At 36.4% G+C, this 19,262-nt stretch overlaps 2 protein-coding genes across 2 annotated transcripts; one reads left to right on the forward strand and one right to left on the reverse strand.

Moving 5' to 3' along the window:
• Positions 1–302: 302 nt before the first annotated feature.
• On the reverse strand, positions 303–8,106 carry LOC144452371 (uncharacterized). Its single transcript, XM_078143467.1, has 4 exons — positions 7,641–8,106; positions 3,152–3,809; positions 2,561–2,773; positions 303–2,172 (listed from the first exon to the last, which is right to left on the reverse strand). The coding sequence occupies exons 1-4, from the start codon at positions 7,905–7,907 to the stop codon at positions 1,964–1,966; spliced, it is 1,347 nt and encodes a 448-aa protein (XP_077999593.1). The 5' UTR covers positions 7,908–8,106; the 3' UTR covers positions 303–1,963.
• Positions 8,107–8,507: 401 nt separating this feature from the next.
• Positions 8,508–18,479, forward strand: LOC144453372 (uncharacterized). Its single transcript, XM_078144649.1, has 10 exons — positions 8,508–8,642; positions 10,133–10,201; positions 11,762–11,830; positions 12,135–12,508; positions 13,312–13,540; positions 13,852–14,095; positions 15,028–15,226; positions 15,714–15,860; positions 16,270–16,441; positions 17,397–18,479. The coding sequence occupies exons 2-10, from the start codon at positions 10,150–10,152 to the stop codon at positions 17,681–17,683; spliced, it is 1,773 nt and encodes a 590-aa protein (XP_078000775.1). The 5' UTR covers positions 8,508–8,642; positions 10,133–10,149; the 3' UTR covers positions 17,684–18,479.
• The last annotated feature ends 783 nt before the right edge of the window (positions 18,480–19,262 follow it).

The following is a 19,262-nucleotide window of genomic DNA, read 5'->3' on the forward strand; positions in this document are numbered from 1 at the left end:
ACTTGTGCGCGGAGGATCAGTTCTGTGTGAATTACACTACCGAATTTGTTACAGGCACTGAAGTCATGCTTTTACGTAGCGCTGTGGTGGTGTGGTGTTAATGTATATGACTTTCTGTAGTGGGGTTTTATACATCGCTGCGTAGGATATCATCATACCACATACATCACAAACAACACACAGTTTGTAAACGTTAAATAAAATATATTTGAACGGTGGGTTGAAGAATTGTTTTGAATCAACAGGTGGTTTTGGGAAAGACCAATTGTGAACATATCATAATTTTCTGAAACCCCAATTTTTAATATCATTATAAATTTTACAAAACAATATAATTATAATATAAATATATATTGAAATAACCACACCCATCATGGAAAGTAAGTTACTTTGATTTTGATTTCAATGAGATGCAAATACACACAAACCTTCATGTAAACATCGAAATGTAATACAAACAAGGTTTGCCAGCTTGGTAAACTTTTCAAAAGTTTCATTCCGATGTCCTAAAAACATGTACAGAATTTATTCTATCGGCCCTCTCCTGCAGTCGGGGCTAAGTATTCACATGACAAGTCAAATATCAAATCTCTACAGTGAAGGTTATTTGAAATCTGCTGTGTATGAAGTTAACTTCTGAACAGATATTGAGGAAACCAACCTGTAAAACTAGTACATGTATATGAATATGCAATAGCAGCCATACCAAAATTATTCCATTGCACGTTACAAATATTACAATGGACCCTATTGTCAGTCTAGGAGGGGGCCAACAGAATTCTGACAGCTCTGACTTTATAGATAGAGGCCTAGATATACATAATCAATGCTCCCAAATAGTGTTTTGTGTTATCAACAGTGTGTATGTTAGCTTTATACAGCTTTATAATGCGACTCTGACTAAAATTTGTCTATGTTGGAGTGAATAGACCATAATTTCACAACATAGTGAACCTGAGAAATCCCATGAAATAGTTCCCTGCCATTTCACCACAGATAAAATTTACATCGTTTATTGCAAATATCAAAGACCAGTGATGTCACCATACAAAAGAACCCAGTGAATTTTGTCGCAGAAATAAGGTAAGTGGGTTGTTTTTAAACTTATATTTTGATATATTTGTATTATTTTTCTCCAATGGTCAGATTAATTTATATATTCGTTTTTATATACATAACGCCAGGCCCTCAAGGTACAACATACATGAGGCTCAAAACGAGTGATAAAAACATAAAAGATGAAATATACAAAAAGATCCTTCTTGGACCAAAATTCAAAACACCTTACTATGACAACCAACTAATTTGTTTGAACAGTTATTTCAAAAGCGTACTTGAACTTCATAAAAATATAACTTTTTTTTCAATATTCGGCATATAATACAAATTCAATAAAGACAAAAATGTTGACCATTTGATAATAATGTCAATTCAAAGTGTAAATGCATCAGCACCATAGAGAGTGTTCAGGGTGAATCCCGTTTACAATCAGATGCATTGTTCCAGGTTGAAACGCGGTATTCAAAAAGGACCGTAAACGGGAGAAATTCTAACCTATGTGGTGCATGTTCACAGCCTAACTTTTTAAAGTCAAATGCTAGTAGTCTGCTAGTCCAGGATCTTCCGTACAGGATCAAGTACAGGTTATGTACTTGTCCAAGACGATTTCTCCTTTGTCCTTCATTCATTTTGGCCCTATTCACTCAAAATTTCAATAAAAGTCAACCTGTGCGCATGCATGGTGTGATGGTTGTGATGTAGTGCCATGCAGTCTATCAAAACTTCCAGTGCAATCGTTAGAGTCTGATTAATAGATATGGACAATCTAACCATAAACCGCTGTATTCCGAAAAACACACGGTGGGATGCATAAACAACGCACTCAAGACGGACCGAGAAGAGAGACCACGAACTATCAGACCTTATCACATACTAGTACTATTTTGTCAAGTTAGATAAACAACTAACACAACATTTCAAATAATCTGACGATCTTAGCAAGTGCTTTATCGTTCTGTTCACATTCATAAAGTCCGGCTTTTTCAAAGAAGAACATATCAACCACTAGGCAAATATTGTCTCGTTTGCCAATGACACCTTCGCTCTGTGGGTCTACTCTCGTCGGTTGGTAAGGCACGTGGTGCATCACGATGAGGACGACTTCTGCATCGTCTGTCAAGAGAAGTAAAGAGACATGCAAATTAGTGAGAGTCGAGTACTCTACTTCACGTTCATGGTCAAGAGTAAAGTCAACAATTTCAAAAGTTTACATTGTAAAAACACCTGGAAGAATAACTATTACATTGATGGCACAGGCAATTGGTGATGATTTTAACCAAGGAAATATCCCCTCAATATCATTCCTATCAAAATATCTTGTGCATCCGTAAGTCGAATTACATGTATTTCGTATGTTAATTTGCTGGTATGCATGATGCAGGCAGTGCGTTTTGGCTGAACTTGAATATTCATTAAGCACCTTAAATTTGTTTAAATGAATAATAATATTGCAAAATCATTTTTTTCTGCCATTCGAAAATTTGTCTTCCAAAAAACTTACCGCTTATTCCTTGCAGTGCGTTGTCGACATCAGCTCCCACTCTGGAAGCTTTGAGACAGAACACAAGACATAACTTTCCCATCATGTGATGAGTTTTTGTCCAGTCTTCAAGGTCTAAATCAAAATGTCTGGACCGAAGATTGAATCTAACTCGCTCTATAAGGATTTCATCACAGTGGTGTAACACACCAGACACTTTTACGACAGCAGGAACTGTAATAGAGAAACCAGAACATAATATTACCAACAAGATATTACTGGACGCAAGTGTTATTACTATAGATAAAGTAACTTGATGCATGGGTCAAGATCTCTACAGTGTGATGCGGGTAATGAGTACCTCGCTTATAACAATGGCAATGTCATATGTTCAGCGATAGATGAGGCTTTTCCATTGTTATCGGATACAAATCAGTCTCTAACGCAATTGTCACTGGGAGCTTCTTAGCTCTGTGCCGAATCTTTGAAAGAGAGTTGGCAAATGATTTTAAATGAATTTTAACGATATAAAACTTCAAAAAGATAAAACCGACAGGCAACTTCAAAAACGATACAGCAAAGAGGTAAATCCTATGACCCATTTCAACTAACCTGTTCGGATTGCATTGGACCGACCATTTGCAGTACCTCCATAGCTCCTCGGTGACGGATACTGGTTCTCAGACGTTGGGTAGCCTGAGTCTGTGTCCTCGTCATCAAGAACTTCGATCTCATCTGTACACGTACTCACAGCAGGCGATGAATAAGACGATCGACTTGATCCTCTGGAATGGAGTCCTTTACTGGAAACAGGGGGAGGGTGGTGATGACCGTTAACTTGAGAAAATCCATTCTGAGCACTGTGAGGCAAACCTCCCTGCGAGTCTTTCATGTTCCTTGCCTGGTGATCAAGCGCCACCTGTAGTTGTTCCTTGGCATATTTGAGTTGGTCGTTCACTATTTTCATTCGTGAGTTTTCAGCCTTCAAATCTTTGATCTCCTTGGTGAGTGCTTCCACTACAGTACTACTAGTGGAGCTCGTTGCATCGATGTTGACACCGTTTTCTTTAATCTTGTCTTTCTTTAAAAACTCTTGCATAGTCCTGTTATCTTTAAGATCTTTAATTTCTTTTCTAAGTTCTAAGTTCTCCGTTTTGAGAACTTCAACTCGGGAACTTTGATTTTTCAGTATGCTATTTTCTTCCACCAATCGATGGATAACCGTTTTCTGCAACGCTACCAGTTCATCGATATTTTGATGTTCTTGGTTCTGGAAAAAAAACAAGCACCCATCGTTACTGCTTGTGTTTAAATGGAGGCATACATTGAATTCTAAATAACATACAATTCACAGCCATGCATACGAACAATCTAACATTTAAATATATTTAAATCACTTGTGTTACATAACATCCCTACAAATTGACATGAATGACAATTACAAAATGTAATATACTAGTAATTAAGTAATTGACATTACATTATGCATGCGCAACCCATTCTGTCACAGTATAATGTACTGCCACATAGAAGTGATACATTAAGAATCTAATTGTCATAAGCATTTGATAAACCCAATTATATAATTAGTATTATGTAATTATTAAAATTTAATATAACATTACAAACAACAAGTAAAGCCTCCTGCATATGTTCCCTCTATTTGGTGATAAGTCTTTAATTTCAAATTCTCCTTTTATTGAGTGAGGGGTTACAAACTAACAAGAATACATACAACCTTTCAAAAATATGGTAATTTTCATACATCATATTCTGACTGAAGATATCCCAGTGCGCATGTTACATGATCAACAAATGTAAAATTGGTCCTTAATGGACTGGTTTTACACCTAACCTTAATTTTCAAAAAACAATTGAAATCATGCTAAAACATTGTATCTTTGATTCATCTCAAAAATCGGGAATAATGAACATGGTCGTATATGTGATAGTTTTCACATTTATAGAAAATATGATGCATAAGCTTATATCATGATAGACTATTATGATGTCATAGAGTAAGTATGGTTGGACATGAAAGGCTCATGATAAACTCCATAAGGACGATGTAAAAAATAGTTAAACCATTTGTTAACCACGAGTACACTTGTTAACCACGAGTACATTTGCAACAACCTTAAAAGATAGGCCCGTTGTTTATGGGTAATTGCATCGATCTAGATATGAAATTTAACATCTTTTTTGTTACAGTTTACAGTTGTTACAGAAAATGTTTTCTTCTCCTGACAAATATTGTAATCGTTATTGTGGCATAAGTCCTGCTTTGTTTCCTAAATGCCCATATTGTACACGTATCTGTTTCAATGTTCGATCGAAGCTACTAATTCAACAATTTAATAGCCAAGATGTTTTGAATATCGATAAACAAAAAGATTTACAGTTGAAAACTTGACTGGGATTACAATATTGGATTGGGTGTTACCGTGAGATACACTAAAATAACAATGTGTTAGATTGTGTATCGTCTCATTCACCTGTCTAATAATCAATACGTCTGTCGGTAAGACAAGCTATCAAGTGAGTTGTAGTTTGTATTGTACAGGTCTCGGACTACCAAACAATTAGTGGTTTGAGTACAGGTGTATGATACAGTACGTACTTTACTGTACCCTTGAATTGCCGATGAACTCGTCATACATATTAACTTGTACTTTATTAATGTTTCAAAGGACTGGGTTAATTTCCATAACTTGTATTTGACTTTTTGCTGGTTTGTTTGTTTGTTTGTCTGTTTGTTTGTTTACAAGTTTGACATTGATCTATGTATAATATTTAAATGTCGACATCTTTCAATAGTTTTACAGTACAATAGAAGTTATGTTGTGTTAACGATTATTTACATAGTCAATGTACTTTTCTTGAACTCATTTCCAACGTCATTTAGATGTTCTTAATATTTTTTCCTGCGGAGAGCATCGTTTCTACAAATATCCACAGACACCTTCACAGTTCAATTCAAAATAAATTGCCATTCAATACTGTTATGTATAATGCGATTAGATTTATAATGGTTTGTTCATAAATAGTGTGTGTTCGTTGTCCGACCGTCTTAGAAAAGGTTCCCGTGATTTTATACAATCATGAATTATACATCTTACTGATTGGTGCAAAGGATGGTCTCAGGTCGTCGCACTTTCAGACGGTAGCCATTTTATTGCACCATTAAACAAATACGGGGGGAGGGGGTAGCCCAACTGCTAAGTAGTACAAGTGAACAAATTTGTCATTACGAGACGGAATGCAAACTATTTAAAAACTGCCCACCTGCTGAGTATACGGGCGGAAAATAACACACTTAGGAATGGTGTAGTTTACAGTTTTCAACAAGTGACAGTTTTAAAAATGGCTGCTACGAAAAAGTTAATTTTTGGTTGCCTTCGGCCATTCGTCACGGTTTCTAAACAGAAGGTCTCTTGTCAGTCATTACAATACAGCAAACATACTATATCCCACTCTTTGCATTCCGTACTTTGTTAGCCCACGCAGTCACTTCTATGGAACCTGTACTAGCACAAAGACTGTTACAATAGACTCAGTGTCACTTGAGAGAAGGTGGGAACACACAATGCATTATTGTGGACATGTCGTCAACCAACAAGTCATAAATTACAACTAGGAGTGTCTCCTTTTTTATTACGCCAAGCAATGTCGAATGAAAAATGCCTACGTAGTAGTTAGTCACTGAGTTATGTCGGATACTAAATCAATAGCCGTTTGAAGGTTGTATAGGAGTGGTTTCATGAGTAGGAGGATACAGCTAGCGAGTGAGAGTGCGTACATAGACGTTTCTCACAGGAAACTAGTTTGAACAAAACGACATATCAAGAGTCTCCCTGTATCAAAAGTATCATTGCACTGCAGAATCTGAGAGTATAAGATGTACCACTAGCAAATCTGTAAAGTCTGTCAGTTTCCATTACTTTATAATCCAAATGCGTAAACACTAAGTTGGTTGGTTTGTCAGGTGTACAACGTAACAACACAAAACACATAAGGTTACAGTATGGATAAAAATATAGTGAACTGAAAAAGATGATAACGAATTATCTCTACCCACATTTGAAAACTGCTAAAAGAAATCAGCCCGTCGCAAGTTGAGAACAAACATAATACTCTTTTGAAACATTGTATTTAATCAATAAAATTAATATATGGCTTCATCTGACCCATAAGGTCATACCTTGCATTCCGATAATGATTCAGGGTATGTTTATATGGTGAAAACTGTGTCAACTTCAAATGTTACTAGTAACTGATGGTGTAACCGTGACATCAACCCCTTCATATGGTCAATACCCATTCGCTAACCTGTATTCATTGTATACAAATGATGCAAAATTGCTCAATGTTGTACACATGGGGCATACTCAAGTTTTGTGTATGTGTATACGAAGACGCAACACGTACGAAAGATACAAATTTAACTACACGACTTCCGAATTCTACAAATATGTGATGTGTTCGATTGAGCTAACCATGCACAACGATGCAGTGAATATCGGACCATCAACAGGTGGTCCCTGTCATGTCAAACTTGCAACGAGTCGATGGTCAAATTACTAGCTTGCTAATGACAATTTAAAAACCAAACAAGGTACGCCAACTTTCTTCCGAGTCTTTCACGATGTGGATGTCACTTTTGTAGCCAGCTATTACCAGCAGTGTGACATATGGCTACTGACAAGAGACTCTGTGACTGATGGGTATAAGTCACAGCTGGGTTAGGTTACAGTATAGATGTCCATTGCATTGTATCTATGGTTTCTGGACTGCTTCGAAATTTACAAGATTTATTTTCCATTTCATCACCAAATTAAGGTAGTATACGCAAACATACGTGACGTAACAGGTGTAGCAAACAAGGCAACCAGATGACCTGATTGTCTGACCCATTCCATTATGTTTTAGCATTTACGATTAGCAACGCCATGTCAGACATCATAAACTGTTGATGACTAAACTGTTTCGTTGGACACAGTTAGATGCTAAATAGGATATTCTTTACCTGGCCAATATTTACATAAATCAAACTTCCATTTTATCTATGACGTCGAACTTCAAAAGTGGGAGTGATACTTACATCTAAGCGATCTAGGAGTGTCGGTATATCACGTTTATCCGCTATCACTTTGTCGTTTGGGTTCTCGTCTGGTGGCTCCGAGTAGGTCGGCTGAGTCCGAAAATTATATTTTTTCTTTGACCTTGATAGGCCTAACCAGCTACTTCGCTTTCCATCTTGACTATTATTCGCCGCCATCTTGCGTGAAAGTCCCTCCTGCTTTCTGTTGCCACAACTTGGAGGACGCTTTTCCTGAGGGTCGCGATTCTTTTCTAACGTGAGAGACATTACCGTGACGCGTGACGACTCAGTGGATTGCTACCATACTACAGATAATCTTAGCGTTCTAAACCACTTTAGCAATCAGTACCTTTCCAGTGATGGTAGAACTTGTTTTACGATTGAAGTGTATGTAGTAGCTGCGAGCTGCGAACTGAAGTACGAACGAAGCCAATCGGACAGGGTCGGATAAACAGGCCAGCTGTGGCTGCTATGAAAAACATAATAGGGACAAAAGTGTCAGTGCTAAAATGCGCATACTCCACATAGCTTAATTTACATGAAAATAGCTTTCTCCATTGTTATTTTGGTACTCAACATTTTTGGCTGTCACATTTTCTTACCTTAACACCTAATTATAGATCAGAATTTTACTTGTTGAACTCGGGTTTACTTATGAACCGTAGAAATTATATGATTTCAAGTAAAAGAAAAATAATAATGAAAGTTTTAATGAATACTGTATATACCACGCCCAGTGTTCAACAGTAAAACACCGACATTTTATACAACTACAGGGGGAGTAAGTTCGATTCACTCGTTAGCCATTGCGCCTGTATTAAAACGATATTGGTTATGTTTATGCGTACAGCTATAGTCTTTTGTTGGCATCAACCATCCTCGTCAGCCATAGTTACTCTGTTCCCACTTACATTGGTGACCTTCGATCAGCTGTCGGGTTATCATATAGGTCGACTGGTGTGTCATATGCCGTCAATGTTATATGGTTATAACAGGTGATATGTAAGTCACTCGTAATATCAATTGCTACTTTCATGAATATTCCATGTCACTACTAGATGTATATATGCATTAATGCCAGAATGTTTATTTTTAATATTAACCATACATAAGCTAAAGGTCAGCTAACAATACACATCGTACCAACCTCATAACCAACCCAATAGAAAGTAAAAACCAGTGTACATATATAGAAAGTCCATTTGTTTTATAGATACTCGGGTTTGGCTAGGAAACCAGTTCAAGTGCCGTGCCATGTAATATTTTATAGATTCAAACACATCTTGCCATATTTCCCCTGTTAATCTAGTTCATCATTCTATTTTCACTTATTCGGGCTTCATACACCTTGAAAGATTCGAGTTTCAAACGACTCTAATACTGTGACCTAATTTCATAGCATTTACTTTTAACCTCTCCGAACATAGTGTCAATCGTAGAGCGATGCCCTCGGACGGATATTACCAAATTACGAAACAATCATATCCCGTTAGGATCACAAAGCTCATTGAAACACTTCTTTTAACCCCAATTTCTAACAACAACACTGGTTTCAAACTTTAATATTTCTAAGACCAGGGACTAACAATATAAATTATAATAACCTCATTGTAGTTTAACCGACAGTGAGACATTGTCGGCTTATTTTGTACTACAACTGACCGCTTTGTGAGTCAATACCATGGGATTACAATTCCAGACTGCCACTATTTAAGACAAAGAACAACTAGCACGTTTTTTTTTGTTTACTTTCTATTCAGACCACTATATTTTGCTATAATGGTCTGAAATGTGTGTGTTACCTTTCGAAATACCTTTGAATACTGTTGTTGTATCACTCTGGTAATTAGTACAATTACCATGGAGACCATATCCATATATCACCCTTGGTAAATTGGTTAAAATGAAGCTTCGACTCTGGACATGATCTGTCCTTCAAACGGAATGTATGACCATGGCATGACAATGCAAGTACCGTATGCAATGCATCTAAAAAGAGATACCAAGTATTTGTTACTGGTATATTTATGACGGGAAATGCCTAGAGGTAGCCTTTAAAAGACACCACTCATCCTTCCCTGTCTTTGTTAGTACATTGAAATCGGCCAGACTACCTCAATATTAGCAAATATTCTACCGAGAAGTTTTATTCCAAAATACGTGTCATTCAAATAGACACTCTGGTGACCCAATACGACATGGACGAGTAACCCACAACACGACAAAACGAATGACCTCCAAGAAAACAAAAAGATAAAAAACAGGCATTCATTCACCCACCTTCCCATAGGGATCGATTGTGGTTCTTTTGTGACTGACAAGAAAAGGCAGAGATACCTGATATGACCTGCTATTTCTATCGTGAAGTCTCAAGCAAACGCACCGCACTGTGTATCATGTTTGTCATAAGATGGTCCAGTGGCTAGGTCAGAACATGAACGTTTCAGTTCACATACACACTTCTCTGGTTAATCCAAGTTATTTCTTTACAGCTGTACAGAATAAATAGATGAATAATTTGACAGAGGAAGTGGTCGTATTACAAGAAGGGAACGAAGTAGGTAGGTATAAGTCATGATAAGTATACGTAACAATTGTGTTATCAGTCTATATAAAAAAAACCTATCTATAGGAATAAAATAGACAGACTAGACTTCACATGTATTTTATTGTATGTTTGATGAATATAAGATTTATTTTCTGGGTTTCTCATGCATATTAAGACAACCAAAAAATCATTTGCAAAAATGTAATGATAATTTATCATAATGATATTACAATTTATTCAGCGGTTTTGCCCACTGTGCCCCAAACGCTTTACAGTTATTACCCCATTTCATTCGTTTATCCGGTCTTCTTTTTACCAATTCAAACCACTTTGACTTACCTCATCACTATTCATACTTCCATCGTGAGAATTATCGTCGACTATTCATACTTCCATCGTGAGAATTATCGTCGACAACAATTCTGTAGTTCCATTCCATCACTATTCATACTTCCATCGTGAGAATTATCGTCGACAACAATTCTGTAGTTCCATTCCATTACTTCAAAGAATGCCCTTGTCTAATATTGTTTCATTCTAATAATCAACTATTATGGCCTACACAAAGTAATTGTTACATGTAAACAAATTGCAACTTTTGCTCAAAGAGTCATTGTGTTACCGGACATGTTGGAACGACGATTGTCTGCTGCTATACCGTATATAAGTACATGTGAATGCTTTGTCATAGTAGACAGTGTTTATACGCAGACAACAATACCATTTTTTTAAACGGTGAGATCATAAACAAAATAACCTTGTATTATCGATGTTAACTTGTATGGTTGGATAACATGTCATTCTTAGTGCTTACGTTTAGTGTCAATAATAAATATAATATATAATAATCTGTATTTAGACTGTATACTAGTAGTTCTTTAAGTATATAAACACTTATCTCCCAAGAAGTCCAGTGAGGGCCACCCTTTCAATAAAGAGCGCCCTCCCACAGAGAGTTAAACAAAATTTAGTAAAATGGGTATTTGTACATATTTATCAAGAGTACCTAAGAATTTTTCTTTGATATGAATCTTACATTTCTAATGTCGAAGTATTTTATCGTCTGACGCAAAAATATTTCAACTAATTATTTGTGAATAGTGGAAACTGAGACCAATATATTAGTATGTGGACGTATATATATATTGGGTAGGAACCCCGTTGTATTATACTGTTATCGTTATAAAAACACTCTTTTTGAAATACATTCATTTAATTCAATGTGATAATGCGCGTTATTCTGTTGTTATTTTTGTACAGTATCTATTTGTGTCTGATAATCTGTACATGTATTATTCACAGACACTAACGAAAATGACGTACTGCATACATCGTGTAATATAAACTATTGGTATAGAAGGGAAATATAATGATATGCAGATGATATGCAATAGTAATTATTCGAGACAAAGCTTTCACACTGTGGATTTCAACGACTTTACACCATAAACCCATTGATCGATGCATATATTATTATGATTTCTTACATATTCAATGGCAACGCGGTGAACAGCCTGGTACGCCTGTCATGAATATGTAAAATTTATTTTGTTTATGTTGCCATCTTTTGTAGAAGACAGTGGTGCAAGTATGAGAGAAGAGGCAATTGTATCAGAACAAATGTCTCCGACATCAGTCTCAGGTAAGATGGATTCTTTTGATATCTTCTTTGGTAAATACACAAAATCTGTAGACAGCGAGTCTTTACGTGACCAGGTATTTACAGCTGTAATATGCATTGTTGGGATCGGAGTCGACTGTGCACACGGTATCATCCACCAAGCTTGCTGGGTTCTTTAAATATCAATATGTTGTACACGCACAACAACATGATCCTAGATCAGCCATATGGTGTTCTGTAGTTACATAAAATAACATGGTTGCCAGAAATAACATTTAAATGTGTAATTGTTAAAATTTGCCCGTCTCCATTCACTGATTTACAGACGATAAGACAGACGATTCGCCTTTTCGAGAGAACCATGAGCCGGTTCCACAGATGATGAACACGAAAGACTGTGATATACTCCGACAGTGGCTGAAACGACCCCAAGCACAGTTCTTACTAATTTATAAAGCCTCAGTGAATGGTTATGACCCGTCGGTTTTCCATAGACTTTGTGATGAGAAAGGTGAAACTGTTACAGTTACGTACAACTCGTATGGGTATGTGTTTGGAGGATACACCCAAGTACCTTGGACCAGTATTAATCAAAGCAAAGAAGATGAGAAGGCTATCTTGTTTAGACTGTACAGTGGACATAATATGTTTGATCCATTCGTTAGGAGATCGATGGCTGTGAAATGCCCACATCAGAAGGTGAGAACAGTGCGTTTTTTTGTTTATTGGCATCATTCGTTTTGAATTTGTTTGTGTCAATTCGTAGGATCTATTCGAATTCGTTGTCTCCTGTCTCCATTCAAGCTACCCACAGTAATGTTCCATTCTCAGAAAAAGGAAAAACTAGTATCACTAAAAGTTTTGAACTCTTCCCTCTCTACTTTTTTTGAATAAAATCTGTTATATTAGAATAAAACATAAAACATACATTGCAAATAAGAGTAACTAATAGTCGATACATATCATATATCACTCTCAACTTTGAAACTGAAAGAATTGACACAAAATTGGAATACTATATCAAACATGTCCATCCCTATTTTGCTACAAAACTAACAAGTAAACGTTGCTGTAGATTATTTGTCATCTGATATGTTAATTTTCCGTCATGAAACTATGCCAAAATCATTTTTACTTGCATTTTAAACCTTTTAAATCTTTTATCATTCAAATTTATCCTTTTTCATATGTGTGTATCCTGTTTTATACTCTGCTGAGCTGCGGTGAACCACTACCACTTTGCCTGCATGGCACAGCTAACGGTTCACATTTACATTGTTTATACAAAAACCCGTTATACAGCAACAGCTTGTAAAACCATTAGTTATTTGTATCAGGTGCATTGCATGTGTAATTTATATTTTTTATTATTGCTAGAACTTAGAGTCAGGATATAACATTTGTTAATATTGGTAATATACTAAACTATATTGATAGTTTGATATGTTTCTGTAGTTTTATTTCAATAACTAATTGTGTATGATTTTGTTAATTCGTTACAGTGCCAAGTTTACCATAAAGCATCGTACGGACCGTCATTTGGTGCAATCGGAAGTACTCTCACTTTATTCCACGGATCACATCGTCACAGTACAAATGGATTTACAAAGACCAATGGATTCTGCCAGCCAGGAGCAACGGGCTATTTTGATTTTGAAAAATTCGAACCACATGATTTGCTCGGACCAAATGATTTTAATTTCAAGGAAGTCGAAGTATATCAGGTTACAGGTGCGTACATGTATATGACTATAATACTGTTTGGTAGATAAACGTTGCAATTCGCAAGAGCATACCCCAAACCCACATGTATGTACAATATTCCAAATCGCGAGCGCATTATCCATATATGATAAAATGTAAATATTAACGAATAACTATACAGTGTGTATTCGAAGCACCTTTACCGATTACAAAGGCTTAGTGTGTGTATCTGCTGTTCCATAACAGAGAATGCAATTTCGTGTTTATTTTCTACAATCCAAAAAACATGTATGATGAAGACCTATACACTGCTAATGATAATACACTTTGTCTGGCAGATTCACCCGTTCTGACGATGCCAGTGACCGTATCGGAACGTTCTAATTCCGTGTCATCTTTAGCATCCAGCGTGACGCTTCCAAACACATCACCTACATTACCGAGACGACTGGCACAGGTCGTTAAACTTAGAAACCGTGATGTCACGTCATCATCCGATTCAGAAGGCCTCCATACATCCCAAAGCAAAGGGGGCCTATACACAGAGTCTGAAACGTGGAGACGACTACATTGGGATGAACAGTAAGTTAATAAGATAGAACGTCTTGTATGCTAACATAAACATTTTAAACTAAAGAAAACATGACCGTACATGAAATTGTTATGTTTTCTTTGGCTTCAAAGGATTTGTACTGAATTGTGCTACAATATAATGTACATGTGTGTATTAGTACCTGTGTTCTATTTTACATCAATAGCCATATTTGAAATAACAGGGCAGAGAACAAACTAACTTTTCTGTCGACATTATCATGAGGCCATAACACACTTCCTCCTTCTACCTGGGGAAGTATGTCTGATTACCCTTTCTTTCTGATCGTCGTCAAGAAAAAGTGTTATAAATATCCTCTTATTCCAAGGACAATTCAAGAGTGGAATATTCTATATCCACCAAAACAGCAAAAACAGACAATAATTCAATAATTATTTAAAGTCTGCCCTCACTAGCATCGATGTCACAGATCGAGCTCTCTTGCTTGAGATATTTTATTAAAGGGCGCCACCAGTGTTACGAAATAACAATCTTTGTTAGATATGTTCATAGCAAGGAGAAATACTGTGCTGTGCTGTCCTGTGCTGTGTTGTGTTGTGTTGTGTTGTGTTGTGTTGTGTTGTGTTGTGATTTACTCTACTCTACTCTAACTACTCTAATCCACTCCACCCTACTCCATTCCATTCCGATCCACTCCACTCCGCCCCCCCCCCCCCCCACTGCTGTATCTGGTTTGCCAGATCATGGATGTAAAAAGGACTGTGTTTTTACCTCCATGGCCAGATACAGAATACATATGACACAGTGGTTGGTTTGCTATTGAAACGTGGTTGTTTGTAGATAATAGCTTCCCTCAGTATTAAATATGACGAACTTTTTTAAACATTGTAATTGCATATAAAAAGATACCGTCTTCAGTATTCTTAACATAGAATTCTATTTTAACCTTTTATGGTTACAGAACACGTGCAAATCTAAAACAAGAAGTGGCTCACCATCGTCCTTTAGAGTGTTTTGGTGTAAGACAATTTCGTATCCTACTCCTTGGTCAAATTGGTGCTGGCAAGTCGAGCTTCTTCAACACGATCAATTCCATCTATCGTGGTCATGTGACCAGCCAAGCCAATATGGGAAGTGCTCCTCATAGTTTGACAACTCGGGTATGTTTATTATATTGTATATAACATTACCAGTATTTTAGTTTTAACCTGAGTCGAAATATGCAGCCATGTTCTTTCTTCGTAGCGGTTACCAAGACAATGTCGGCCAACATTTCCTTATATGGAATTATATATGAGAAAAAATATGTGACCTTTGGCAGAATTTACTAAATCCATAATCATCTGATAAGTTTTAGATTTTCACATAGACTTTAAGCTTACCAAATGTATGAGTATAAATAATATTGAACAGATACATGACTCACTAGAGGGCTAGGGTCGTCGGTGGCCGAGTGGTCAAACAGGATTAACTGGATCCATGGGGGATGACCCTCACTGGACTTCTTGAGATAAGCGTTTATATACTTAAAGAACTATCCAGTATAAATGAAGATTACTATTATTATGATAAGTACGTAGTCTCCTTCACCGTGATATCATTTATTGCTATGATTTTGACCTCCCTGTTTTGTGTTTAAATTATCAGTTTCGTGCATACGAAGTTCGTTCAAGTCGTGGTGGTGATCCGTTACACTTCCGAATGTGTGACACCATGGGTTTAGAAGAATCTATGGGACTTGACGTTACAGATATCCCTTACCTACTAGATGGTAATATTCCTGATAGACACCAGGTAAGCAGTTCTTCTATGTGCTAATCTCGAGACTTTAAACTACATGTCAAGAAGTCATTGCCTATGAATTGGAGGATTTGTATGGGAAATATATTATTTCGGGGTTGAATGTTTCTTTAAAAAAGTCAACCATCGGTGTTCTTTAAATTTGATATCACTCACTGCAACTTCTCATGTTCCTATTACCAAGTAAAAGTACCGAAATACGTAATATGGAGCAAACCTTATCATGACCATTGACTAAATTTTACTACAACAAGTTTCCTTCAGTTTGTAAAATGATAAATATATGATGTTCTGTTATTTTATTATTTCTTAGTTGTGTTTGTTAACTAACTGTTCTGCCTCGTTGACACCGACAATGTAATCTCTTGTTTTCCGTTCATTTTATTTCTAATTTTATTTACAGTTTAACCCTGCTGTACGAATCACTCCGGATGTACCGGGTTTCATCAAAACTCCTACTCTTGCACAGAAGATGCATTGCGTTGTATTCGTAGTAGATTGCAGTACTGTTAGTGTCATGTCTTCTAGAATCATCGAAAAATTCGCATCTATACAAACACATGTACATCAAAGAGGTATGTTAGAAAAAACACAAGCTGACACAAAATAATTCAACAAAACTACACGTATTGCAACGCACTTCCAACGCTCTTTATCATATAATCATATACATCATAACATAACGTAAACAGGAAGAAAGGGCACGACAAGACTCACTACAACATGTTAACACAGCAAAACGTAACGATCACAATATACTAGTATCAAAACACAAGTTTTATAACCATGGACCCTAGGGTCTATGAAAAGATACACGATGTGAAAAGAGCGTAGGCTCATTAACAACGGTACCCCCACACGCGTACACGGTGATATTGTGTTTCTATGTTTTGGATCTGTGTGTTAGTCCCGTGACTTCTTTAATTCCATGCCTAATGTAGAAGTTGAATGAATAAAAACATAACACCCCTTAACACGTCAAAATTCACGTGATTATTACTATGGTAATAAAGGTACATTTGGGAATGATAAGTGTATACTATAGCAGTTTATTGTAGTGTCTATTGTCTATTGAACAAGGCATCCTCCAGTACAGCCTACATTTCAGTTAGAACGACACCTGGCGAAAACTAATACTCCCAGTTGTGAATGCAACGTTTTCAGTTAAAATTTAGCACGTCTAAAACGCCTTGCAGGCAATCAGAGTTTCACCCCATCATTTTTTTCTTCGATATCTAACAGGCTCCAGTCGTTCTTTGAGCTAACATCCCCTGCAACCCTTTACAAAAATGTGAATAACTTGATCACGTCCACCTTCATGCTGTTCAATAACTGTGAACGTTTCCTGGCAAGCATGCCACACTTAAAATGTGAAATTATCTCGTGCAATCGCAGACTGACATTTTGATTGCTATTGTATCGATTTTCTTGATTCTACACGACTATAATAGTTTGGAGTAGGCTGTATACACATTGACAATGATATCTATACTCCTCTTACATGTAATTCTGCCATTATTCTCTTTGCAGGCATTCCTCTTATTGTACTTTTGACAAAAGTAGACACGGCGTGTCCTTACGTCAACAGAGATCTCAGTCTTGTGTATCGAAGCAAGTACATCCAGGAGAAGGTTGAAGAAATAAGCTACAAACTGGGAGTGCCTCGGTCCAGTATACTGCCGGTCAAAAACTATGAAAGTGAACTTGAACTTGACACAAAAGTAGACGTTTTGGCGTTAACTGCACTTCGACAGATGTTTCGTTTTGCCGACAACTTCTTCGATGATCAGCTTGATGAAATATCAGAACATCATTAGCCCCAGGAGGTACAGGCGCCATCATTTGTCCCAAAACAGTTTCACGGAATTTCAGTTTTCTTGCGCAAACGAAAAAAAAAACAAGTAAAGAAAGAATAAACAATGTTTACTCCAGCTGAAGTGAATGATAGCTTGTGACTATATAATTTTCATTGTAAAGCGTCAGACTCTATACATCAGAATATGTAACTGTATTTGTCTCCACTGTTTAGGAGAAGACGGGACACGACAAATAATTGTCTATCTGCAAATTACAATGCACTATGTCCACCTTGACACTCTATCATGCATTTTGGGATGAATATCTGTTAGAGGCAAAGTTTAACGAAAATTCCAAAACTTCATTAAAGTGTAAAAAGTGGTCTATTGGTTCTCAAAAGTCAATGGGATTTTCCTACAAATACTAGGAAGATACATGTAATTATCCAATAACCTCGTTCACCCATGTTACAGTATTTTGTCACCAGCTATTTTTATTTACTCAAATCTTCATAAAATTAGGCTATGTCATTAAAATGAGTTGCCTAGACGAATACGAACACGAATACGAATACGAATACGAATACGAATACGAATACGAATACGAATACGAATACGATCCGGGGAAATTGTTCTCGATCTCATGTCTGCTATAAACAGCCAAAATATTGAGTTCATAACACCAACGTTCAAAAGTAAAAAGCACAGGCGATGACAATAACGGCTCTCCTTACTATTCTGGAAACGTGTATCCCATTCATGTCAAGAGACTCCATAATTATTGGATTGGATTTCATGATTTCCATGACAGCAGTTGTATTAGTCATTATTTACAGTAATTTCTATAAGTAAATATAAAACTAAAAGAAAATCTTTAGTCTATTAGTTATTTGTCTTCACTTCCGTTATGTTCACACCACGCATTCAGTATCTAACTTACTCTACAAGAACAACCTCCGTAGTTGACATCGACAAAATACAACATGCTGACGATATTTTATACACAATTTATTCACGGTATTCAAATACAAATGTTACAAAATATTCATATTGAAGAATAGAAGTCAAAGTTTGATTTATTAATTACAATTTTATATCAAATGACACGAAGATAGAGTGTTTGAAATAGATGGTCTTAGCGCCATTGCTAGCATTGTGATGATTTGTAAGTCGGTAATCTGAGGGGAATAATAATTCTTCCTTAGATGCAGCAATAAATGCTACAAAGTCGGCTCGAAACTGTGGGCTTGTCCAAGACTGTCTTTTAGTATAATCACAAGTGACGGTAATGCAATCCATGACCCCAAACTGGTGAGGGATTCGTATAAATTGCAGCAAAAAGGTCCATCAAAAGACGTAATTCGTCCTGCTGACATACCAATATTATTAAAACACAATACCTATCTACCCCTACTTTCATAAATGTTTAAATTCAATGGTGCCGGAATTTTCTATTTACAGAAGAAGACGAACGGTCGAAAGGCAAATGACCTATTATGATGACGAGATAAAACTTATACAGAACAACTAGATTATGTTATCGAACTAATGAGGATAAACAAACAAACATAACATCTATCAACTTAGAGAAATAAATATA

This window comes from Glandiceps talaboti, chromosome 2 (genome assembly GCF_964340395.1).
Source record: "Glandiceps talaboti chromosome 2, keGlaTala1.1, whole genome shotgun sequence".
NCBI lineage: Eukaryota > Metazoa > Hemichordata > Enteropneusta > Spengelidae > Glandiceps > Glandiceps talaboti.

Coding starts and splice junctions, on each gene's coding strand:
- LOC144452371 (XM_078143467.1), bottom strand. CDS start 7,907: ATGTCTCTCACGTTAGAAAAGAATCGCGACCCTCAGGAAAAGCGTCCT. Junction 3,810..7,640: donor CACTCCTAGATCGCTTAGAT/GTAAGTATCACT, acceptor TTTTTTTTCCAG/AACCAAGAACATCAAAATAT. Junction 2,774..3,151: donor GTCCAATGCAATCCGAACAG/GTTAGTTGAAAT, acceptor TCTCTATTACAG/TTCCTGCTGTCGTAAAAGTG.
- LOC144453372 (XM_078144649.1), top strand. CDS start 10,150: ATGAATAATTTGACAGAGGAAGTGGTCGTATTACAAGAAGGGAACGAA. Junction 11,831..12,134: donor GTCTCCGACATCAGTCTCAG/GTAAGATGGATT, acceptor ACTGATTTACAG/ACGATAAGACAGACGATTCG. Junction 14,096..15,027: donor CGACTACATTGGGATGAACA/GTAAGTTAATAA, acceptor TTATGGTTACAG/AACACGTGCAAATCTAAAAC.